We start from the raw sequence: 26,928 nt of genomic DNA, 5'->3' as shown, positions 1-26,928 counted from the left end.
GGATTCTTCAGGACTTTCACTATGAGGAGCAGTTAAAAGAGACTATACTTATTTTGCTGTAACACAACAGAACTTCTCCAGATCTCCAGCAGGGGCTGTTAAGTTTGGGGTGAAACACCTCATCACAAAGTTTGGTCTACAGCCACTCTACTTTGCAGCATGGCAAAACGTAGCAAACAGACTCTTTCTGGCCTTATTTCCAATTGCAAGGTAAGTATGAAAGCTTTTAGCGATTTTAGTGATTCTGGTTCTATAAAGTATAACCTCTTGAGACAACCTATTTCATTGCTGCAGAGTCTATCTGGATCCACCTCTTAGACCAGAATGGTACCAATGACTAGTGCTAGGTAGTAGGATATGATGTCATTGTTCTCAACCCTCCCCACTATGTGACAAACATCTGTAGAAATCACACTTTTTCAGTCTGTAAGGCATATGTCATCAGATCCTACACTGATGAACATAACAAAGGACAAAGATTATCTTGAATCACTATATTCAATTACCTCGGAATTTTAATTTTTTAAACATTCAAGAAGATACCCACTGTATGATTGCAACTATATGACACTCTAGTAAAAGTAAAACTTTTTAAGTTAGGAGATAAGGGTTGCGGCAAGGGGAACAGGCACAGTACAGAGTACTTTTAAGACAGTGAAACTATTCTATGTGATACCACATGATAGATACATGTCAGCATATGTTTGTTAAAACCCACAGAATGTACAACACCAAGACTGAACCCTGATGTAAATTATGGACTGTGGATGATAAAGATGAGTTAATCCAAATATAACAATGTACCACTGTGGTTCAGGATGTTGACAACAAGGAAGGCTACGCATGTAGAGGAACATGCGGTATTGGAAACTCTCTGTACTTTCTGCAATATTTTGCAATGAACTTGAAAATGCTGTAAAAAATAAGGCCTATTTACTGTGAAGGAAAAAAACAAAAGGTATCCATTGAGACTGCTAACCGTTGGTACAAACCAGGTGATTTATCAAGTACTTATTACTTGATTTCCTTCTGGGAACCTGGAATTTTGATATATGCTAGGGAGAAGACGCCTACATGATTATCATTTAAAGAAAACTTCAGGGCGCCTGGGTGGCTCAGTGGGTTAAGCCGCTGCCTTCTGGCTCAGGTCATGATCTCAGGGTCCTGGGATCGAGTCCCGCATCGGGCTCTCTGCTTGACAGGGAGCCTGCTTCCCTCTCTCTCTCTGCCTGCCTCTCTGTCTACTTGTGATCTCTCTCTGTCAAATAAATAATAAATAAAATCTTTAAAAAAAATTAAAAAAAAAAAAAGAAAACTTCAGGCACTGAGTATCTATAAGATTCTTGTATTGGCAGACAACATCTCACGTGAGTTGTCATGATTTGATGCTGGAGGAATTAAGCACACCCATAGGCAGAGGATTCCTAGAAGCCTGCGCTTGGCTTCCTCTAGACTTCACTGCACGCACCTTTTCTCTGCTCATTTTGCTTTGTATCATTTCACCATAATAAACCGCAGGCATGCGTACAAGTATGCTGAGACGTGTGGTTCTTGCAGTGAAGAACCAAATCTGGGTGTCATTTTGGGAGCCTCTAATACAAATGCATCATATGCAATTTTTATGATTAAGGTTGATGCTTTAACACACGATTACAGTTAGAAGGTTATTTCACAGAACACCTTTCCTTGAATCTGTTTTTCTTAGTATTCGCCTGGGAGATTCCTGTATCTCTATATCCATTTGAATAAAGGCACAAGAGGAATAGACGAAACAATGTCAGAAAACAATGTGAAACAAACAACAATCGTATTTTAATTGGGAAAAAAAGAGAATTCTGATGATTACCAATATATCTACAGTATAAAGTTCCTGTAAAAAAACTAAAAGGTCACATAAATTTTCTCCAACGAAATAGGGCTTAATTCACTTTTATTGGAGTTATGAATCGATAAGGTAACTGCGATAATTATAGAAAAATATATAACTATCATACACAGTATAATAACACACTATTGGTTATAGAGGTTTTTTGTTTCCACTCATTTTCTTAATTTCTTACAGAATTAAAAACAGTTCACCTATTAAAGGCAGTTGTTGACAAATTGCTCAAAAACTCAGAAATAGGGCGCCTGGGTGGCTCAGCGGGTTAAGCCGCTGCCTTCGGCTCAGGTCATGATCTCAGGGTCCTGGGATCGAGTCCCACATTGGGCTCTCTGCTCAGCAGGGAGCCTGCTTCCCTCTCTCTCTCTGCCTGCCTCTCTGCCTACTTGTGATCTCTGTCTGTCAAATAAATAAATTAAAAAATTAAAAAAAAAAAAAAAACTCAGAAATACTGCATTCAAAATGTCGGATGAGTTACCCACTCCGGCCTGAAAATAGTGGATCTGATCGTTAAAGATCAACAGGACTTATTTGGGGGAAAACAAAGTGAGTTTTCTTATATAATAGGTGGTTAAAAACTTGTCAATCTAATTGGCCACATATTCTTGTTAAGGCACAGTTTACCAATTTCGGAAAAAATATAAAAGCATGTCGCATTAAAACTATTATCAGGTAAACGTTTCCAACAATCCAGAAAATGCTTTCAATCTTGGCCAAACATCATCACTAACTCTGTCACTGTGGTACAGGTACAAAGAAGTTTAGCATAAGAAACAACAAAATATGAAATACATTTTAGATGGGGTAGCCTGTTAACTTAGAAGGAAATATACATATGGTAGAAATGTGTTCCAATCGTGATAGATTCCAAGACAGTTTTCCTTAGCGCTTTCTTTAGCGATGAAATTCAGAAAGGAGCGGTAAAAGTGGAGATATCAGAAGAAGGCAAATGAAAGAGGATTGAGAGAGACAGCACTAACAAATATAGTCCAGTACTGACTTTTTTTACTGACACAGAATCCCTAGCAAGTGAGAACTAGTATATTCAGCATATCACCTTATATTTTCTCCTTGATATTATACTAGTTTTCTGCAATAAAATCCTTAAAAGAGGTCAGTTTCTCCCAAACTGCTGGTCTGTATAAAGTATTTCTGATCAAAATTTAAAACTGTCAAAATACAGCTGCATCGTGATTCCGTATCAGAGATAGGGCCTGACAGTGGCTTCCTGCCCATTGCTTCCAGATTTTTGTTCTAGTATTCATCCAGGAGAGTGTACCAGGGACTCAAAGAAAAGCTCAAGTATCTCTACACAAAACAGGTAAGAAAGACAACACTTTTCCTCACAGTTGACCCCTAGGTTTTGACAATTATGGAAAAATGTTGGCCAGTCTACTCACCAGGCTAGACCATTTCCCCTTGACCCTGTCCAGGTAGGTACTGCAGTTACAAAAAAAGTTAGGGAGGACCTTACTTGATGTGTTATTTTTCCATATTTGGACACAGAATGTACCAATCACATAAATAACAGACCTTACAACTCAAAAATTGTTCTTTTGAAAAGGTTACCACCAAAGAGCTTTTAAAAGTTAAATCCAAATTTTTAGTGATTTTATTTGATACAATTAATACTCCTTGAAATTTTTTTTTAAGTTTTTCAACAACATTTCCTCTAATTCCTCTCCTATTTTTCCCCAGCCACTTCTCAGTCTTCTCTACCAAGTTTTACACCTCCGTCCACCCCTTATATATTGGTATTCCCAGGCTTTGCTCACTGGCTTTTGTCTCTTTCTATATGTTTTCCATCATGGACAAGCTCAATCGTTGTCCAAGCTATGACTTTGCCTAATAATTCTAATCAGATTATTTCAAATCAGCACCTCCAAACTTGATGCTCTATCTCCAGCTAGAAACTCCTAGTATTCAATTATCCAATTACTGAAAATATACTACATGGATATTCCATCAAATTCAACATATACAGAAAATATCTGGTCTTCCCTATTCCCACTGCACTCCGATAAAGTCCTACTCACTCTTCATGGCCAGTTTAAATGTTAGTGCACAACCTGGAAATGTATGACTCTTCTAAGATTTCTTCTCTCCCCCCCTTTTTTTAAAGATTTTATTTATTTATTTATTTGACAGAGACACAGCGAGAGAGGGAACACAAGCAGGGGGAGTGGGAGAGGGAGAAGCAGGCTTCCCATGGAGCAGGGACCCCAATGCGGGGCTTTATCCCAGGACCTTGGGATCATGACCTGAGCTGAAGGCAGCCACTAAATGGCTGAGCCACCCAGGCATCCCCCTCTCCCCTTTCTACATTCAATAATCATGAAACCGTATTAACTCCACTTCTTTCCTATCTCTGCTTTTATTTCCCCTGCCGCTGCCCTACGCAAACATGAGCTCTTAACTGATGACTTCCACAAGGAAAAAAAAGCCACCAACTAATATTGTTATTTCTTAAATGAATGAAAAGTTTTTAAGCAAAACAAGTTAGAAAGTGGGCACCAGGGTGACTCAGTCAGTTAAGCGTCTGCCTTCACCTCAAGTCATGGTCTCAGGGTCCTGGGATCAAGCCCCGTATCAGGCTCCCTGGGCAATGGGGAGTCTGCTTCTCCCTCTCCCTCTGCCCCTCTGCCCCACTTGTGCTCTCTCTCAAATAAATAAAATCTTTTAAAAAGTTTTAAATTTAAAAAAAAATGAGAAAGACATAAGGCCTAGAAAAAGAACAACATTGTAAATTGAATAAATTGAGCCTCCTGACTTTTTCAGTATAGAGGAGTGAACATTTCATAATGGACTGATACTAGACTAAGGAAATATAAGCGTCCTTTATCTTCCAGCCTCTTTACATGGTTTTTTCCAATCTATCCTCCACATGAGGGGTGACATGGCCACAGGCCAAGTCACATGTGACTGTGCTCCCATAAAACTTTATTTACAGAACCAGATGGTTGGTTCTTGCTATTCTTGCTATTCACCTACGTATTGCTACGGCTGCTTTCACACTATAATGGTACTTGCAGTTGAGAAACCACAGGGGTATCTGGCCCTTTAGAGAAAAAGCTTGGTGATCGCTATTTTGTGCCACAACCAGAAGGCCCTAGTTCAAATCTAATCTTATTACCCTTCTGCTTCACATTCTCCAGTGAATCCCTGCATCAAGTACTGCTGGCTCCCTCCCCAATAACCATGCCATAGTCTTCATTCTTTCTGGAGAGCCACAACTTTATTTGGATATTTATTTTCCCAAACACGAAGAAGGTGGCCTTACCACAGCACCAAAAGAAGAAATGATTATTCTAAGCTAATCACAGTACCTGATTTACCAGCGGCTGGTTTAGGAACAAGCATGTGATATAACCTAGCTTATAAGATGTTAGAGGAAAGTTGCTGCAAGCCTCTGAGTTTTCTTCCTATTTAAAAGAAACATATAGGGGTGCCTGGGTGGCTCAGTTGTTAAGTGTCAGCCTTCAGCTCAGGTCATGATTCAAGGGTCCTGGGATCCAGCCCCATGTCAGGCTCCCTGCTCAGCAAGAGGCCTGCTTCTCCCTCTGCCACTTCCCCCTGCTGTGTCCTCTCTGTCTGTCTCTGTCAAATAAATAAATAAAATCTTAAAAAAAAAAAAAAAGAAATATATAAAGAAAAGCAGTCCTTCCAGTCACTGGATATTGTCATGTGAGAATATGCCTCAAACTGTTGCTAATTAGCCAATCAGGAAAGGACATATAAAATACTGGCAACGTCAAAGCTAAAAAGAGACAACTGGGATCCTGGTGACATCACTGAACCATCAAAATAATTCTGGTTCCTATTGTTTTAGTCACTGTTTTGTTTGGTTTGCTTTTTTTAGATTTATTTATTTGAGAGAGAGTGAACACGTTCAAGAGATAGTGCGCCAATGGGGGGAAAGGCAGAGGAAGAGAATCGTCAAGCAGACTCCATGCTGAGTACGGAGCCCAGTGGGATGTGGGGCTTGATCTCATGACCCATGAGACTGTGACCTGAGCTAAAACTAAGAGTCAATGCGTAACTGACTAAGCCACCCAGGTGACCCCGTTTTAGTCACTATTATAAGTCACCTATTATTTGCAGCTAAAAGCATTCGACCTGATAAATTTCCCAAGGTCTAGGGGGTAAGATCTACACCTTTCCAAGGTACTGAAAAACTTTCATTAGCTTGCCTTAGCTACGTATTCACTCATTCCAACCATTCCCACAGCACACTTTTTGTACCAGCAAAACTGAACTGCTCCCAAGTGCTCCAAAGTTCACTCATACATCTGAGCGTCCACACTGCTGTTCCCTCTGCAAAACATGTAATCTTGATGGATGTTTCTCCTGCCAAACGTGGTTCTTCTGCCTCTTTACCTGGCAAACTTACTACTCAGTCTGTATACTTACCTTAAATTCTACCCACTCTCCTAAAACTCTAATTCCTCCTATCAACTTACATATTAAATACCAATAAAAACATAACAAAAGGGGCGCCTGGGTGGCTCAGTGGGTTGAAGCCTCTGCCTTCAGCATAGGTCATGATCCCAGGTCCTAGGATCAAACCCCACATCAGGCTCTCTGCTCAGCAGTTATTTGCTAAGTGAACAAATGAAAATGAGTAAATTGCAAAACCAAACCAACCTACAGATTTTCTTTGATAAAAGTCTACTAAATTAAAGTTTTCTTCAGGCATTTCAGATTGTACAATGCACTAGGTGCCACATCTAGGGAGCAATGGTAGCATTTTTGTTACTGTGAACGGTTTTTGTGCTTTTATTATAATCTGTTGAGCCTCAGTGGCCCCATTTGAATTTTTATTATGATAATCTCTTTACTAATGGCAACAGAGTATCGTGTTCTAACAAAATTACACTATCACGGGGCGCCTATGTGGCTCAGTGGGTTAAAGCCTCTGCCTTCAGCTCGGGTCATGATCTCAGATAAAGATCCCTGGACACTGGGTTTGAGCCCCACCTTGGGCTCCCTGCTCAGTGGGAAACCTGCTTCTCCCTGTCCCTCTGCCTGTGCTCTCTCACTCTCTCTCTCTCTCTGTCAAATAAATAAGTAAAATCGAGAGAGAGAGAGGGAGGGAGAGAGAGAGAAAGAGAAAGAAAGGAAGAAAGCAAGAAAGTGAGCTTATACAATTTACACATTGGGGTTTTTTTTTTTTCCCCCACTGCTCTTTCATTATCAAAACTTCCTTACTCTGACTTCATCTATGTGACCACCAAAAGTACTTCACTCTAAAAAGTCTTACCTGGATTGTTATTTTGCGAAAAATTTTTAAGTCTTTCTTCTGTATGTTTGGCAATTATTTGGCGATTGCTACATATAAAAAGGGTGATAAACAATGTTACTATTTTAATACTGATATGAAAAACATTTACCAAATATATCAAATTCATAAGAGTATTTGAAATAATGTCAGAGCTAATATCAAAACTTAAATTACCCCATATACTTCAAAGTAAGGTGAACCAGTCATGAAGTAGTTAACTTAGCAATTACTAGTGTAGTAGTGTTAGCTTGCCGTAATGGAACGTGTCTTGAACTCAGTAGTCCTAACTCTATAACCACAGCTATTTGCTCTTGGACGAGCCACTTCTCTCTGGCTCCAAGTCTTCCTCTATAAAACAGGCATCTTACTGCCTTATTTCACAACGTTGTTAAGAGGAGTTAATGAAATATTATACCCAAAACATGGCCCCTCGGGAAAGGTGACACCCACCACTCTGGGAAGAGCAGTATGAGACCTTTCATCACCTCATAAGAAAAGGCGCTCCACGGGATTTAAAGCAGGCTTGAGATACAGGCCTAGTAACAAAAGAGAAAGGAAAGTCCAGGCTCTTCCTGTAGCATTATTTGAACCTCTTTAACAGCTTAGAAGGGTCACAACTACCATCTGCTAGCAGGATAGACAAGCGAAATCCTCAAGCGGTACTTCATTATGAAGGTGTGCACTAACATATGGGCTTCACGTAAGGCTTTTGAATGTGAAGGGAAGGGTGTGTGTGGCTAAAGCCAGGGGGCCCGGCGGCCAGAACAGGGTGCTGGTGCCTTGGAATAGCAGCTGAGCATATAAGCATATGTCCTAAACTAAAAAATGTTGTAACTTTGAAGTCTCCTTGTGGGTCACCATGAAGACTGAGGAATGCGGATCAGCAAGGGCATCCTGGGAGCAAAGTCAAACATAACCAGATGCAGAAAAAAAAAAAATTGCCTTCTAGAGGACAGGTCTGTATAAAAAGTTATTTGCAGGGGTGCCTGGGTGGCTCAGTCATTTAAGTGTCTGCCTTCAGCTCAGTCATGATCTTGGGGTCCTGGAATTGAGCCCCACGTCTGGCTCCCTACTCAACCCCTCCCCCTGCTCATGCTCTCGCTCTCTCTCTCTCTCTCAAAAAATAAATTCTTTATTTTTCTTTCTTTTTTTAAGATATTTATTTATTTGAGAGAGAGAATGAGAGAGGAAGAGAGAGAACATGAGAGAGGGGAGGGTCAGAGGGAGAAGCAGACTCCCCACTGAGCAGGGAGCCCACCTGGGGGGACTCAATCCTGGGACTCCAGGATCATGACCTGAGCCAAAGATAGTCGCTTAACCAACTGAGTCACCAAGGCACCACACAGCAATATTGCAGCAATAGAATCAAAGAAAACAAGGGAATGATAAGAATGTCCTTTTTTCCCTCCAAATGACTTGAGAAAGAGGATGGACTCTTTGGTCTTAGGGGATTCCTTAGGTTCTTGGAAAATTCAAGGGGGAAAGAATAGGAGATAGCCCTCAAGGGAAAGTACAGGGTTTTCTACTAAACTGAGCATCTCAGGACCCAAGTAACTAGTTAAGGGAGAAAAAAAAAGGTGATGTTGGGGCACCCAGGTGGCTCACTTGGCACTTGGTTAAGCATCTGCATTCAGCTCAGGTCACAGCCTTGGGGTACTGGGATTGAGCCCCACGTCAGGCTCCCTGCTCAGCAGGGAATCTACTTCTTCCTCTGCCCCTACTCTGTCCCTCTCTCAAATAATTATAAATAAAATCTACAAAGAAAAGAAAGGAGGAAGAGAGGGAGGGAGGGAGGGAGGGAGGGAGGCAGGGAGGAATAAAAACACAAATGTAACATTCTTTGTACCCCATGCATAACAGTTATCCTTGGAGTGAAACAGATACAGTTAGGATCCCTAAAGATAAAGGACTCAATAGTCCTGAGATAAAAAATCCTGCACTCCTTTCTAATGCTGACTAGTCTAGCCTTTGTCTTGGTTTCTGGCAAGTGACATGGGCTAACTCACTGCGGTCCCAAAATTGCCGGAATCAAACTACGAACTCTCATCTGTTACATAAGAACTAAGAGTTCAATTATCTTAAACTTCACTTTAGTAATAACTAACATTTTAATGTAAACACTTACACATCAAATCCACCAAAAACAGCATAGTGTGCTGCCGTCCATCCACATTCATCTCGAGAAGAGGTATTAACACCTTGCTGAAGAAGAAGCCTGACTACATCAGGAGATTTAGAAATTGCAGCAAGCATGAGGGCTGTTCTAAAATAACAGAGACACAACTTCACCCTTAGGAACTTAGAGTTATCTAAACAGCAAATTTCATATACTTTACCAGGTTAATATCTTGCCTGTCGGTACAGAACTGACCATTAACAAGTTCAAGTGTTTATCTTTGTAAATTACCTCCACGGCTAAAATTAAAAGACAAAAAAGAAGCCTCTTGTCCCACCTGGGTATGAGAGTAGAAGTTGCTAGTTTAAAGTCATTTGATGAACAAGAAACTATGCTGAGGTCACTTAACTGAACAAGTGAAGATTTTAAAAAAGAATTCCCCATTGTTTCCTTAAGCTGATTCAGTGTACTTCCAAGCCTTCTAGAGGACAGGTCTGTATAAAAAGTTATTTGCAGGGGTGCCTGTGTGGCTCAGTGGGTTAAGCCTCTGCCTTCAGCTCAGGTCATGATCTTAGGGTCCTGGGATCGAGCCCCATATCGGGCTCTCTGCTCAGCGTGGAGCCTGCTTTCCCTCCCTCTCTGCCTGCCTCTCTGCCTACTTGTGATCTCTGTCAAATAAATAAATAAAATCTTTTTTAAAAAAAGTTATTGGCAGGGGTGCTTGGGTGGCTCAGTCATTTAAACGTCTGCCTTCAGCTCAGTCATGAACTTGGGGTCCTAGAATTAAACCCCATGTCTGGCTCCCTGCTCTAACCCCTTCCCCTGCTCATGCTCACTCTCTCTCTCTCTCAAAAAATAAAATATTTAAAAATAAAAAAATTTAAAAAAAAAACAAAAAAAGCTACTTGCAGGCTTAAAATAACAGCATTCATACTAACAGTAATAAAAGAGTCATAGTTGCAGTTAATGATACTAAGATAAGCATGTGTTAGGCACTAAATTAAATACTATATATATAAGATATTATTTACACACAACAACCCTTGAAGGATATATTATCCTCCTTTTCATATCAGAGAACATATCTGGTGATGATAAGTAATGTTTCCAATGTCACATACCCAGCAAGTAGGAAAGGAATTAAACCTAGTCTTGTGTCTATCTAAAGTCCATCTCTTTTCTCTTTATCATCAACCTATGATTTGTCCTCACAAAAAGAAAAATCTATTCAATTAAAGTTATCTTTCATCCTTCTACCCTTACCAATGAAAACAATATATATATGTATATATATATATATATATATATATATATATACTGAACATGAAGAAGGATGATAAGCCCACACTATCTGGTAATAGTAATTAATAATCACTTAGGGATCATCTAACATCAGTATTCTTAAAAAAAAAAAAAAAATTTAAAGCAAGGAGTCACCCAAAAGATAAAACAACTCCTATTTATGTTTAATATGCATCTTTTAAGGAAAATGTATATGAAGTAGAAGTTTCCAAAAAACACTATAAAAGGGTTAAGTTCAATATTGTGTCATAAAATAAAAGGAGTCCACACTTTATAATAAAACTAATATGAAACCCATTTAGCTAACATAAAATCATATGGCAGAAAAAAAAAAAACTGCAGATCACATCAGTCAATAGTATGAAGGAATATAAATTCTGCCGTATACTGTTCTTCATGTTGCCCCATCAGAATAATTGCTTTCTGCCTAACTGATGACATGTCGACATTTTTCACTATATAATTATAAATTAATCCTCTTCTTATTAAGTTAATCTTTCTGACTTAATTGTTACCACCCTAGAACAAAATAAGGTTTAAAAAAAAAACTACTGTACCTTTTTGACTTATCAACCACATGTACATCTGCTTTTTTTCCAATTAACAATTCCACCATTTGGTGTTTGTTTTCAGTTACAGCAAGTAAAAACGGTGTGAGTTCGAACTGTAAAAGTGTAAAAATAATTTATAATTTATAAAATTACATATTTCCATACTGAATTTTAAAACCTATAAAGGATCCTCTAACCTTAAACACATATATAAGTACTCTCACCCCCCCACCTTCCCCAGCCCCCCATCTTTCCCACCCCCGCTTTCACCAGCTGCTCCTTCTCTTGACAATAGCCCTCCTCAGGGGGCCTGAGTGGCTCAATCTGAGGGTCTGCCTTCAGCTCAGGTCATGAACCCAGGGTTCTGGGATCCAGCCCCACGTCAGGCTCCCTGCTCAGTGGGGAGTCAGCTTCCCCTTCTCTCTCTGCCCCAGCCCTCTGCTCACATCTCTCTCCCACTCTCACTCTCTCAAATAAATAAATATTTTTGAAAAAAATAAAATAAATTAAGTTAAATAGCCCTCCTCCACCTCTTCAACAGATTAACTGTAGTCGTTCTCCAAATCTTACTTCAAACATTGACCGGTTCCAAGAATCTCGGCTTCTATCACAGCATTTATCACTGTATACGCCACTTATTTTATTGCACCCCATCGAAACCAAGAGCTTCTTGAGGGAAGGGACTATTTTTTATCTCTATATCTCCAAATTCTAAAACATAGCTGTAAAAGCTTAAAGTATTTTTACTGAGTTAACAGCCTAAATGATTATCTCTGGAGTAGTGTTTCTTAAATTATATTCCAAAGAACATATACTTTGCTGGAAGGTGAGGATTGTGCCTCAATAGAAAGATTCAATGATCCTCTATGTTTGAGAAGTATTACAGAACTGCACTATATCTCTAGCGCAAAAGAAATTGGTTTAAATTTGCTTATCCCATTTCACAATACTTTCATGGCAAACATTAACATTTGAGAAATTAGAGTTTCAGGGATACAGTGTCGAGAGCTTTCCAATAAAGGTGAAGGTTTTCTCCAGGTTACACCAACATGCTTGATTCTCTTCTGTCAATGGTATCAGGATCCCAGATGTCAACATAAAGCACTCTTGCTCCAAATGGGTCACTAAGGAGATGGACTCTGAATTAAAAGAGCAGCTCTGGGGCATCGGGGTGGATCAGTCAGTTAAGCGTCTGCCTTTGGCTCAGGTCATGTTCTCGGGGTCCTGGGATGCAGCCCTGCATCAGGCTCCCCTACTTTTCCCTCTCCCTCTGCCCTTCCTCCCTACTCATGTGTGTTCTCTCTCACGCTCTCTCTCAAATACATAAAATCTTTCTTTAAAAGAAGTTCATTAAAGTGAAATCTTAAAACTTCAAATAACTGACTTGACAGTTTACAGCACTGTTAGCCAAAGCCGACCTCTTTCAAAACTTGTTGAAGAAAACCAGCACTTGGGTCAACGAAAACTTAATAACTATAATCACTTGTAGATAATTGCTGCATTTAAGAATGAAAATGTATCAAAGACTAGTATTAATATCAACTGAATCATAGAGACATAGATCACTTCTCTATCCCTATAACTAGATCATGGTCTTAGAGCAGAATAACACATATTCCATGTAAAATTACTCAGAATTACTACTTGGGTTAGAAGTCAAGGCATAAAAATTCTTGCTATGTGAAGAACATGCTTCTCTTCTTATAAGTCTCTATATGTGCTTTCTTTCTTTACAGTCCCTACAAATATATAGTTCCAAAAAGTGCACTCAAGAGAAAAAAATTAAAAAATAAAAATAAAATGAAATCTTAGACAATTAAGTTATTTCAAAATATTTTCATTCAGGGGGGCGCCTGGGTGGCTCAGTGGGTTAAGCTGCTGCCTTCGGCTCAGGTCATGATCTCAGGGTCCTGGGATCGAGCCCCGCATCGGGCTCTCTGCTCGGCAGGGAGCCTGCTTCCTCCTCTCTCTCTGCCTGCCTCTCTGCCTGCTTGTGATCTCTCTCTGTCAAATAAATAAATAAAATCTTTAAAAAAAAAAAATTTTCATTCAGGGAATGCTCGAGCTTCTATGTATGAAAATTTGACCCTATCTATGTCCACCAACAGAGCTTCCTTAAGGGCAGTGGTAGGAGGTAAGTCGTGTCAAAGAAATAACAAGTGGAATAGTGAGCACGGTCCTCCACTCCTCCCCATGCACAGCGACTACCCCCCTGAGGACCTACACAATGCTGAGCAGGAACTACTCTGTGAAATGGGAGACCTCAATGCGGTACATGGCAGGCAGAGTGGCTATGAGCACAAGTAGATGCCCCTGTAGGATGTCATGACCTGATCCCCTTGTTCTCATCTTCAGAACCTTGGGGCCTGGAGAGCCCGGGGACTGCAACCTGCTGCCTTCTCCTCCCACTTGCACTCACCCAAGTTACCCCACTGGGTCATGGTCTCCCACCCATTCCCAGCAGCACCCATAGCCTAAGCCCCTGCACAGCACCCAGCCTCCATTACCACCTCACTCCCCTCTAGGCCTTCAATCCTTTGTGGGCTCTGAGCCCACCATCCACTCCCAAGCACTAATGGGAAGATTCTCCTTCTGGGGTGGAAGGGTGGCTGGGAAACAGAACTCTGCCCTTTCTGTGGGCTTCATCGTTCTCTAGTCCTCCCTGCCCTGGCTTTGATGTTGTTTCCCTGGTACAGGACTTGATGTATAGAATTCAGTATTTATTATTTATTACATATATGAATACATATGTAAATAAATGTTTTGTGGCTAAAAAAAGTTATATATATGTTTCAAAATTTCAAATACTTTATAATGTTGACATACCTTGTTTCTTGCTTCAATATTTGCATGGTATAAAATCAGCTTCTCTACTATTGACGTGTTCTCACCAGCAACAGCATAGTGGAGGGCAGTATTGCCAAAGTTATCCGTAAGACATGGATTAGCACCGTGTTCTAAAAGAATAGTTACACATGCCTCTTCCTGGTATTGTACAGCCTGTCAGTAGTATCCCAAGAAACAGAGTGTAAATTCTGGGAATTTAAAGCAAGCATGCTACAACCAATTAGTTACATTTAATTGCAATAAATTTTCATTCTAAGTAATTAAATTAAATCCATCTCAGGCAGACACAGCTGCTACCACACACCTTCATTAGAGGAGTCCTACAGTCTTGATCATAGAGGTCAAGCTCGCATTTCCTCTCTACAAGAAAATCCACCATGTCGACATGGCCGATGGTACAGGCCAGATGGAGAGGAGTCCTATGAAAGTGAAAGAACATTTTAGGAAATTATAGTGCACTATTTCAATTTCAATTAATTCATGTAATTGTAAACATTAAATAGCATCTTATTCCTTTGACTCAAAAACAAAGATTTAGTTTTCTTTTGAAGAAAGTACAATATTTATTAGTGATTATTCACCATACTAATAAAAGATCAGGCTATCTGACTAGGTAAAGCGTGACCTCAGGATTCAGCTCAACCTGGGTATAAATCCTACTTAATAGGATTTAAACTTAATAGTTATCGCTCAGCCTTATCCTCAATTTCCTCATCAAAAAAATGGAGATAAAAATAGTTATCTCATGTTCCCTGCCTTGCTCAGTTTGAAGGTCATGTGACTCTTGATCTCAAGGGTCATGAATTCAAGCCTCCTGTTGGCTATAGAGATTACTAAAAACTAATAAAAATAAATAAGAGTTATCTCACAAGACCTTGTCACCATGCTTAAATGAGGATCTATGCAAAGTTTGTTACATATTATTATTATAACTATTACTATTGCTACTATTGTACAAACACAATACTCCCATTAGGTAAAGTGATACAATTATGCCTATTTCTCAGATATGTTTTAAATATTCACCAGAAGACTATATATCAATGATTCTAGGAGGCTCATTTTGTCACCTTTTAGTATCTCTGACACTGGAATGCGATTTATAATTCAAAATGTCTTACAACTATAATTGGCAGAATTTTTAAAGATTTCTTATTGGTATATAAAATGGTGGGGCCTCACACAATCAATGTGCCTTACGTTAAATGAAATAATGGTATATACATACAACAGCTCTACTGCAGTTCTAGTCACATGGTTGGGATTTAAATAAATTTTAGTTCTTGAAAGCATTATGGGAAAAGAGGACTTAAATAATGAAGAATTCTTTTTAAGTAATTCTTCACTCTGACTTTCAAGAAACTTTAAGCCAAAGGAAGCTCAGGATTCAAATAAACAGGAACACTTTTATTTTTATACATTATGTATTTTATATATTTTTATATATTAAATAATATATATTTTATATATCTTATACATAAATATATCATCTATTTATATATATTTTCATATACATTATATTAAATAATGAAATTATTTTCATTTTATTAGATATTTAGATTTATAGATCATATGAAAATCAAGAATTACCAATTATCAATATAAGTATTTAATACCATTATAAATAAATAAATAGCAGATATTTCTTCACCACTTATGATTCACCTTTTCCTACTAATATGAAATGTCACCATTTTTGGATGTTCGGCATTTTCTACTCTGCCCCATTCATTCATCTGTCCTTTCAGCTATTAGTAACCGTGTAATTTGTGGAAATTTAAGATACATTTTGATATCTGAAAGGGTAAATCTGTCTACTTATAAAAATTTAAGTTTTTATTTTAATTCCAGTTAACATGCAGTGTTATATTACTTCAGGTGTACACTATAGTGATTCCAAAATTTTTCTTAATGTCATCACAATGATAAAAGAGAGCAGGTGTAACACAAAATTCTTAAAACCATGATGATTTTATTTGCTTTATGGAATGTCAATAAATACAGGAAGACTACACATTTTGAGAAATACGTCTTCCTAATCACAAATAGAACCATCTTCCCAATTCAAAATTTCTTGACAGCCAGTCAGTAAATAACATACATACAAAGTGGACACAGATATAAATTATATATTGGATTTTATCGAAAGAATTTGTAGCCCAGAAGTTGATCTATTATGGGAATAGATCTTTTTTTTATAACATTATCGTATAAAAAGATGTCCATTAAAAATAAAACACTGGGGGCGCCTGGGTGGCTCAGTCATTCAGCATCTGCCTTGGGTTCAGGTCGTGATCTTAGGGTCCTAAGATCGAGCCCCACATCGGGCTTTCTGCTGGGGGTGGGGGGCTGCTTCCCCCCTCCCACTCCCTCTACTGTATTCCCTCTCTCTCTCTCTCTGTCAAATAATAAAATCTTAAAAAATAAAGTAAAATACTGTATATACTTCATTTCTTTTCTATCACTATTGAAATGTGGTTCAATCACATCAAAGCTGTCTGTTAAGTGACCTATATGGGGACTTATGAGTGGGTCCAAAGGCAGCTGAGGATTTTGTTTTGTTGCTCAGACAGCCGGCCTGGGCGCTAGACCCCTTGCTGCCCGGCCTCAGGAGGGAAGACCGCCAAGCGCATTCGGTGACAGAAGGGCTCGGCTCTACAGGCGGAGCCCGGGAAAGAGGGCATTTCTCCCGGTCCTCCCACCTCCTCTCCGCCATTTGGGGCTGCCAGCTTCCAAGTCCCTGTTAGGGTCCGTAATCAAAGGAATGAGACTGATACAAAGTGAAGGTCAAGCAAAGCTTTATTTCGCGCCAACATCGAAAATCAAACTGACTGGTCAGGGCTGTCTCTTGCAAAGAGGTGACCCCTCCCAGCCTCTCAGACTTTTCTAGAGGTAGTTTAGCCGGGCTATACACAGGTGGCCAATGAGATTTCAATACACAGAGAAAACTGCACAGTCATGCTAGGTCTGCAACACAGACAGAAAACTGCTATGGGTTTTCTCTGTGTGGCCAATTGAATTTCAATTTACCCTAGTAGATATATGCGCACCCCACTGATTGGATGTCTTCACCTGGCCTGACCCGCCCTTGTATCTAGGCTTTGCAAGTAAGTTCCTCTGGGAGGGGCGGGGTCAATCTAAGTTCACTACATAAACACAAAATGACTCCCTCTGGCTAAGCAGCCCTTTACATCCCTATTACCGTTTTTTCTTGTCTCTTTTATTCACGTCTTTCCCAAGAAGTAGCAACCGCTGCATTTTCAATATGTTGCCCATGACAGCAGCTCTGTGGATCTCTTTGAGATCTTTCACGTGGATGTTATACCTCCGCGGGGACTCGTTGACTTCTTCCTTCTTGTCAACCGGGGCCCCCAAGCCATTCATCAGCTCCATGTGAAAGACTGGGGATGAACGCCCCTTCCCAGTCCTGAAACCAAAAAAATTCTTCATTGCAAAGCCGAGAGGCTTCACCAACACTTGACCTTCCGCTCGGCTTTTTGCCGCTTCTAGACACCAGCACCAGTGCTAGAGATAAGCCAAACCCACCACGCAACAGTTTGGATTCTTGGAGCACCTAGCAACGGTAACCATGACACCAAGCACAAAGGGCAGTGACTAAAGGTGCCCAAAGTGCATGTGCGAGGCCCAAGCCTCTCAGATCTCAGTGCGGCAGGGACTCCGCTCCGCTCACCGCTCCGAGGCTATAAATCTGGATAATATTATTTTAAAGACGCTGAAGACCTACAACAAACTAGAAGTGTTTATTCATGAAAAGTACTGAAGTTTGATTAGAGTTGTGTGAGTCTGTGCTGTGCTCTCACTGCCCATGCCAGAAACTTGTCACTTAGAGAAGGGACTTGCCTGACCTGAGGCAGAGTAAGTCAAAGAGGTGGCCTCTATGCTGAGCAGACAGAGTTCTCTAGCCTGAGGTTGCAGTGCTATTTGGAGGAAACAAGATAAGAGTAGCAAGCTATTTAACTAAGCTCTGAGAGGTCAGAGAGCCATCTGAATGTGATAAGCACTCCACATAAACTCCAGGTTTACCCCGGGGGCATGCAGTCGAAACTGAAGCTGGTTCAAGCCACCCACATACCCATGGTTGCCAAGCCATGCGAACACACGCAAAGAAGCAAAAAGCTTGTTAGAAAGCAGAAACCAGGCAGCCTTGAAAGTGACCCAAATGTTGAATGGACTTAGAAGCCCACACAGATCCATCCGCAGAGGAGAAAGCATGAATAATGGGGTCTGCACACAACATCTGCCGAATCTTTGACTAAATGTTAAAGGATGCAGGCACAGCAGCAACATGTCGGAAGCAAGACTTAAAATTTTAAGAAATGAACAGAGACATCAATGGCTGCACACTGCAGGAGAGACAGACTTCAGAAATTTACTGGAGGCAAGTTATTAAGCAAAACAAGACAACCCCCTGGGGAGGAAATCAGAACCCCTAATTGCTACATTACCTGAAATTTAACAAGATTATAAAACAAAGAGACAAGAAAGGTGACCCTTACTACAAAAAGCATTAAGGAGAAACCATCTAAGTATTTCCAGATGGAAGATTCAGAAAAGATTTAAAAGCAGCTACATGGACGTGGTCAAAGACTAATGGAAATAGTATTGAAAACCATGGTGAAAATGACCCAACACATGAAGAGTCTCAATAAAAAGATACGGGGGTGCCTGGGTGGCTCAGTGGGTTAAGCCTCTGCCTTCAGCTCAGGTCATGATCTCAGGGTCCTGGGATCGAGGCCCACATTGGCCCCTCTATTCAGCAGGGAGCCTGCTTCCTCCTCTCTCTCTGCCTGTCTATATGCCTACTTATGATCTGTCAAATAAAAAAATCTTTAAAAAATAAAAATAAAAAAATTAAAAGTTACAAAGTAAATTAAAGAATTGAATGAAAACTTACAGCTGAAAAATACAGTACCTACAATGGAAAATTCAACTGATTTGAGATGACAGAAGAATCAGTGAACTTGAAGAATCAACAGAAATTACTCAATCTCAAGCAGAGAGGGAGAAAAAAAAAAGAAAGAACAATGAAGAAAATGAACAAAGCCTGAGACCAGATCAACGATAAGTGTACCAACACATATGGAAGGAGAGCCCCAGAAGGAAGACAGAAAAGGATTAATAAATATATTTGAAGAAGTAATTGCCAAAACTTGCTTGAATTTGATGAAAACCTAATCTGCAGATCCATGAAGCCCAGTAAATCCTAACTAGGAAATAGACAAGGACATCCACACCTAAACATGTCATCATGGGGTCAAACTGCTAAAAGTCAAGGATAAGCAAGCAAAAACAAAACCTTGAAATCTGCAAGAGAAAAAAAACCAACCTATCACAAAAGGAGACCAAAATTATGATTAACAGCTGACTTCTTACAAAAAAATAATGGGAGCTAGGAGTCTATGGGATAACATAATCGAAATGAAAAAAAAAAATAATGGAAGCTAGGAGTCTATGGGATAACATAATCTAAATGATTAAGGATTTTTAAAAAGGCAACCATGTATTCTATATCCAGCAAAACTACTCTTAAAAAAAACAAAGGCAAAAATATATGACATTCCCAGAGAAAGACTGTGGAAATAAGATTATATAAAGCACTAGTTATGTCACTATATTGTTGAGTTGCTGTAACATGCACAGATATAACATAGAACACGAGGAGCACAGAGAAGAAAATGAGATCTACTGAAACACAGTTCCTACATTTGACCAGAATTAGAGTAGACTGATAAGATGCATACAGTCCTACCTAGATCAATCACTAAGATGTAACTCAAAAAAGGAGGAACAGAAGGATCTCTTGAGATATGAAAAAAAAACAGGAAAGAAGAAGCAAAATGGGAAGTGTAGAAACAAGTATATCAAAACTAAATCTGAATTAACTAAACACTCCACTCAACAGATTGTCAATTGGATTAAAAAAAAGCAAGATTGATAAATAACTTGTGTTCAGAATATATGATCTCTTACACCACATAATAAGACAACCCAAAAGGGACAGTGAGGGTCCTCTGAATGGATGTTCCTCCAAAGAAAATATACACATGGCCAATAAAACAGGAGAGGATATCACTAGTGTAGATAAACGTATGTTAATCCATGAGATATTATTTCATTCACACCAGAATGACTCTAAGAATGACTTTTTTTATCAAAAAGGCTCTAAGAATATGCTGTACAAGATACAGAGAATGATGCATTTCATCAGGTCCATAAAAAGGTAAACAAACTTACTACATGACCCAGCAATTTCTACCCCAGAAGTCTATCTAGGAAAAATAAAAACATGCATCCACACAAAGACATGTATACACACAGGGAGAAGGAAGGAAGGAGAGAGGGACAGGGAAGGATGAAAGAGGAGAGAAAGGGGAAAGGGAGGTGGGCAAATAAAAAATGGGACAATGAATCTGGACCAAAGGTATATGGGGGTTCCTTGTATTATTTAAGTAACATTTCTGTAAGTTTGAAATTAGATCAAAATTTAAAGCAACCAAAAAAAGAAAAAAAATGAGGCAAGATACTGTATAGCAAACTCCCTCTATCAACTTCTTCGATGCAGACCATATACAGCTTAAAAGTTATTAGAAAATTGTAGGTAATTTTAATAAAATCACTTCAAGAATATAATCTGGCCCCACAGAGCTCTGTGACCCTTCCTGACATGTGAGGTTATAGCCAGAAGACTAAACAAGGAAGGGGGGCTCTTAACACTGAATTTCTTCCCACCTTGATCTCGGACTTCAGCTTTTAAAACTGGCATGTAAGTCACCCAGAGTATGATACTCTGTTATAGCAGCCTGAATGGACTAAGTCAGTTTCTAATTTTAGAAGTGGTAGCTGAGATGCTAAGAGATGATGCAGTACTTATGACATTGTTGGAGGTATAATAATAAAAAAGTTGGGACCCAGGGCCCAGCAAAAAGGGTACCTAGTAAACTATCATGGCTTTGGATTGGACAGTTGGAGAGCTTCACTGACTGCTACTTAGAGAAACAGCCCAGAATCCATTCACTTTGAAAATAGCTTGGCAGTTCCTTAAAATGTTAAGCATAGAGTTGCCATATGACCTAATAAGAGAGATTAAAACATATATTCACATAGAAACTTCAACACAGATTCATAGTAGTAGTATTTATAATAATTAAAGGTGGAAATAATCCAAAGTACATAAGCTGATGAGTGGATAAACAAGTGGTATATCCATACAATGGAATGTTATTCAGCAATAAAAAATGTAGTACTGATGCCTGCTACAACATGGGTGAACCTTGAAAACATTATGCTAAATGAAAAAATTCATTCACAAAAAAAAAAAAAAAAAATTGGTTGGAATTTCCATTGGTTGGAAAGCCAATATAATGAGCTCTAAAATAATTCTCTATTCAGTTAAATAAAGTCATCTGTAAATCCTGTAACAACATGTTCATATTCACAAAATCTGAATGAAAAGCAAACATGACTTTCCATAACCAGGAGGGTAATTCAAAGTTCACTTTGAAAGGACTGAGATTTGGGGTTAATCTTTCTTTTAATACCAAGCATAATTATATAGTTATTCAGATTTTGAAGTGACTCACTTTTTTTTTTTTTAAAGATTTTATTTATTTATTTGACAGAGAGAGAGATCACAAGTAGACAGGCAGGCAGAGAGAGGGGAAGGGAAGCAGGCTCCCTGCTGAGCAGAGAGCCCGATGCGGGACTCGATCCCAGGACCCTGAGACCATGACCTGAGCCGAAGGCAGCGGCCCAACCCACTGAGCCACCCAGGCGCCCTGAAGTGACTCACTTTTTATTTAACAAAATATTTGCTGCTCTGAAATAAATTTCATTAGTAAGAATGATGATGTTGAAAAAAAAAAAAAAAACCATGAAAATGCAAGCTGCATTTCTAAAAGGTTGAAATCATTTAAATTCTGATTAAATCTGTACATTTACAATTCTCTCTTAGATAGACAAAAACAGAACTATGTTATATGTGGACAATCGGGAGCAAAATAATTAAGTGCATTTTTTTTTTTTAAAGATTTTTTTTTATTTATTTATTTGACAGAGAGAGATCACAAGTAGACGGAGAGGAAGGCAGAGAGAGAGAGGGAAGCAGGCTTCTTGCTGAGCAGAGAGCCCGATGTGGGACTCGATCCCAGGACCCTGAGATCACGACCTGAGCCGAAGGCAGCGGCTTAACCCACTGAGCCACCCAGGCGCCCCAATTAAGTGCATTTTAATGAAGTTTCCACTGACCTATATAGAAATATGCTTCACTTGAGCCAAATGGCAGCATTTCTTCATCAAAGATAAATGGTACTATCTAAAAACAAAGATAATCCTTCAATAATTTTATGTTGCCAAGTAAAAGGACTTCCCAAGAGCTAAAGGCACAATTTTTATTTACATCTAGTAGAGGAACCAACCATAAAATCATTACTTATTTTCAACTGAATAACTGATTAACATTCCTCAAATAAGCTGCTTCCAATCCTAATAGTTCTTAATTTTTTTAACATATTTGCTATGGGCTGATAATTTGCCATAGGTATCATCATGAGAATAACCAGATTTAGATTAAATGTGACAAAAGAGAGACAAAGTGTTTCACACTTTGTGAGTGATACCAAGGCAAGAATGGGAGAAAAGCATCGCAGAAGCAGACTACAGAAATGCTACTTATATATTCCTGCAGCAAAACCAGCAATGCATCCATTTTAAGAGTTATCATCTCACTTCCAATTTCTTTCCCTCAAGAACAATTTGCATCTCTTTGGCATCCAAAGTCTCATAGGTTAGTAAAGCTTCTGCTAGATTCTTACGCTCTTTTGCATGAGTCTTCAAGATACGTTTCGCTCGTTCATATGAGTCCTGAAATGAAAAAAAGGAGGTATCTAAGAGGCAGAAAACTTAGTAGAAGCTAAAATCATAAATAAGAAAAAAAAATGTATATCCCTTAAAAAATGTGAACTATATTCATTTCTACTTATAAAAGATAAAAGCATGAAGCTCGTTTTTAAAATTAACATAGAGTGTATTATTTGCCCCGGGGTACAGGTTTGTGAATCATCAGGCTTACACATTTCACAGCACTCACCATAGCATATACCCTCCCCGATGTCCAGAACCCAGCCACCCCATCCCTCCCCCCACCACCCCCCAGCAACCCTCAGTTTGTTTTGTGAGATTAAGAGTCTCTTAAGGCATGGAGCTTTTAAACACCCAGCATGGAGCCTACTTGATTGATTGATTGATTGATAGATAAGGCAAGCTTGGTTCTCAAAGATTAGTTTCATACTTGCAAACGTTCTATTTTTAACCCCAAAATGTATCACATGGATAAGTGAGGACTACTTAGGCAGCTATACTTAAAGATATATAAGAATATACTATACTTATCTGCTTTTTAAATAAGGTCTGCGAACAAAGAAATCTATTTCTCTATTCAATATACATGTTAAAAAGGAAAGGCAGGCTTCCTTGTTTTGCCTTGTGAGATTTCACCAATTTATTCACTTTAAAGGGTGAGAAAAGATCTACTTTTCTATTCTTATTTGGGAACAACTTACCTGTCAGTCAGTGACAACTATACCACTGTAAAATGAGTTTACCAACACCAAGAAGCATACGTCATATAAAAATAACACAATTATTAAAAATAAACATCATTAGACATTCTGAACAAAACTGTTATGGTCAAGTGAAATATCAAATTAAAGAGAACATATAAAGTATTATAAATATGTCATGGAATATTGAAACTAATAACCTAGGATGAATTAGTATTAACTTTAAAACCTCCATTGGAATGAAACCCTTACACTGTAACAAGTAAGACTATGCTAAGGTTTTTATATCTTTAAGTTTCGTATACATTTGAACCTAAAATGTATACTAGCGAAGCATCATTTTCCTTAATAACAATGTAAGTGCGCCATCTAGTGGAAAGAGTTCCTACCGCCCTCGCAAGCTTAACATTTCAGAAAAGTATTAAGAGCAAAGAAAGAGTATTTCCAATGCTCTAATACTAGAAGAGATAATTTACTCAAAATAACATAAATAGTAAAAAAAAAGAATGAAGATTCAGGCAAGGGAGAGAGAATTCCTCTTCTGAAACACCTTCTAAACCTTTCCATCGTATAAACTTTTCATAAACTTAATGACTTTAAAGCTTTTACCTCCTTGAGTTAATCAGAACCTGGTCCTCCTGGGGACACTCCGAATCCCTCACTTGACAGCTACTGATTCACTCCTATCCCAGATATTTCAGAGTAAAGAGGTGAGCTCTTTGCTCCCCTCACCACTGACAGACTATTACTTTACAACCCTCTTCTATAAAGCATGATTCCTTTGAAGTTCACACCATCTGACTTCAACATGCTTCATTCTGCCATCTACAACCCTAATTCCAGTTCTCGTTCACTAGACTTTCTGCCATTTAGCTCAGTCTTTTCCATTCCAAGACCTGCCTTCATGTACAACCAACTGGAATGCACATGTCCAACCTCTGCCCTAAGCACCAGACCCACGTATCCCTCCCCACGTGAAATCTTCACTAAACACCTCAAAATCAGGGGCACCTGGGTAGCTCAGTTGGTTAAGTGTCTGCCTTCAGCTCAGGTCATGACCCAGAGTCCAGGGAGCGAGTCCCACATCAGGCTCCCTGCTCAACAGGGATATCTGCTTCTCCCTCTGCCCCTCACCCACCCCACTTTATGCTCACACTCTCTCGCTCTCTCTCAAATAAACAAGTAAAACCCTAAAAAAAGAAAACAATTCAAATTCAATATGTAAAAAACTCAGCTTCCAATCTACACACTTCCCCACCTTTGGCCATCATCAGTGTTTTCTCAGTCAACGGCACACACAACTAGATGGCTGCACCAGGCAGAAATGGAGGACACAGCTTTGTTACTTCATTTAGCTGCTCTCTCACCCAAATATCAGAAAGGCATTCGATTCCGCTAGATCAGCCTCTCCCGAATACATTCATTTTTCTCAATTTCCCCTCTCACTGCCCTAATCCAAGCATCTGCTCTGCCTTAAGGAGATTCCACAGAACCTACTCACTCATCTCACCAAATCGACGCTCACGTATTCTGTACTGGACCCTGCAATCAAAAAGACTTTTGTTTTCAAAGACCTTTATGCTTCATTCTCAGCATATGTACACAGCAAGGCACAAAGCAACTATTTGTTGAATAAAATATATGTCAGAGTGAAAAACTAATAAAAACCCAAATAATCAAATATTCTCCCTATTCTAACAACATTACGGTTTTACAGATGAAGTAGAATATTTATAATTACTGATATTAACTGTTCCTAGCCTATGGCCAGAATAAAATAAAGATTCAGTCTATGACCAGAGGCTCCCAACTACATACTGGAATTATGGCTTCAATGGTGCACTCATTCTCTTGATTATATATAGCAACAGTTTTAAACAGGGGATAACCATTATCTTCTGGTAGCACCTAACTATTTAGGCACATTAATGACTAGACAGATGAATAAGCACAGAAAAACAGAATTATTACCCTTAGAAGGATTCTAATTTCTTGTTCAATAGCAGATTGAGGGGCACCTGGGTGGCTCAGTGGATTAACCCGCTGCCTTCGGCTCTGGTCATGATCTCGGGGTCCTGGGATCGAGCCCCGCATCTGCCTCAGCATCCCCGCTGAGCATAGAGCCTGCTTCCCCCTCTCTCTCTGCCTGACTCTCTGCCTACTTGTGATCTCTCTCTCTGTCAAATAAATAAATAAAATCTTAAAAAAAAAAATCTATTTAAATAAAAATAGCAGATTGAGTTTCTGGACTCAGTTTCCCAGTATCACTATAGGTCATAACTCCAAGCTAAAACAAACGAAAAGAAAAGAATTGAACAGAAACACCCCAAGCCACTAATAAATGCAAACAGAGGAAGTACTATCCTATACTTAAGGAAGCCTCATCAAGGGCAAGGAAGAAATTCAGTAGAGAAATTTCATCATTCTTCTGAAAGTTTAAGACTAAAAAGTATGAACAGGAGAGAAACTTTAAAGCCCCAAGTATGGTTCTGAGTACGTTCTTAGAAAACCTTTGTCACTATTCCAAATCCAGAAATCCACAATGTAGTGTATTGGAAGTGCTGTGTGAAGCCACAGTGATAACGTAGGAGAGTGAAATACGTGGGAAGAGCAAAGTAAGCAAGCTCGGCAAACAGAAGTTTTAGGTCATATGAACAGAAACAGAATATCTTATCATTTGCTTAACTCATGACATACTATTACTGTTCAAGCAGCCAGAATGGAAAGTGAATACTATACTTTATCACTCAAAAAAAAAAAAAAAAAAAGTTGAGAATGAGCTGTGACAAATCTACTCGGAATGAGACAGGGGGAAAGTAAATGTTACCAATTTATAACGAGAACCCTCGCTCCTACTGTGCCTGGGTGGCTCAGTGGGTTAAAGCCTGCCTTCGGCTCAGGTCATGATCTCAGGGTCCTGGGATCGAGTCCCACATCGGGCTCTCTGCTCAGCGGGGAGCCTGCTTCCCTTCCTCTCTCTCTGCCTGCCTCTCTGCCTACTTGTGATCTCTGTCTGTCAAATAAATAAATAAAATCTTAAAAAAAAAAAAAAGAAAAAAAAAGAAAGATAAGAAAATGAACTTGTACTCAGCGAGAAAAATCTTAGAAAGACCATCAAACCATTAACCTAGTTTCTTTGCGGAGGGAAAAAAGCAATGACATATCTAAGATTGATACTTTGTTGTCATTCCAGACTTAAATTTCATCATGTAAATATATAATATTTGAACTATTAGTATTTATTAGCAGGTAAGATTCACGAGTATCTCTGATCTCACAATGGTTCAGAACATTACAGAAGAAAGTTATCAGCAAACTTAGAACTTAGTTGAATTTTCTTTTTAATTATTTTCCTCAACAGTTTCCTACAT

The 26,928-nt window shown here is 39.0% G+C and overlaps 1 protein-coding gene and 1 pseudogene across 1 annotated transcript in view; both read right to left on the bottom strand.

Annotated features, from left to right (window-relative positions):
* Positions 1-26,928, bottom strand: part of LOC125107624 (ankyrin repeat domain-containing protein 26-like) — a 129,189-nt gene that overhangs the window by 102,120 nt on the left and 141 nt on the right. Inside the window, exons 2-8 of the mRNA XM_047742906.1 lie at positions 22,811-22,859; positions 17,182-17,406; positions 14,284-14,398; positions 13,959-14,132; positions 11,139-11,245; positions 9,289-9,426; positions 7,143-7,210 (exon numbers count right to left, since the gene is read on the bottom strand). Coding sequence (XP_047598862.1) covers positions 7,143-7,210; positions 9,289-9,426; positions 11,139-11,245; positions 13,959-14,132; positions 14,284-14,398; positions 17,182-17,372 — 793 coding nt within the window. The 5' untranslated portion in view covers positions 17,373-17,406; positions 22,811-22,859. The remainder of the gene's footprint in view (positions 1-7,142; positions 7,211-9,288; positions 9,427-11,138; positions 11,246-13,958; positions 14,133-14,283; positions 14,399-17,181; positions 17,407-22,810; positions 22,860-26,928) is intronic.
* Positions 22,108-26,928, bottom strand: part of LOC125107626 (ATP-dependent zinc metalloprotease YME1L1-like) — a 29,543-nt pseudogene continuing 24,722 nt past the window's right edge.

The sequence above is a fragment of the Lutra lutra genome, chromosome 8 (genome assembly GCF_902655055.1).
Source record: "Lutra lutra chromosome 8, mLutLut1.2, whole genome shotgun sequence".
Taxonomy (NCBI): Eukaryota; Metazoa; Chordata; class Mammalia; order Carnivora; family Mustelidae; genus Lutra; species Lutra lutra.
This window is presented reverse-complemented; position numbering and strand designations above follow the sequence as displayed.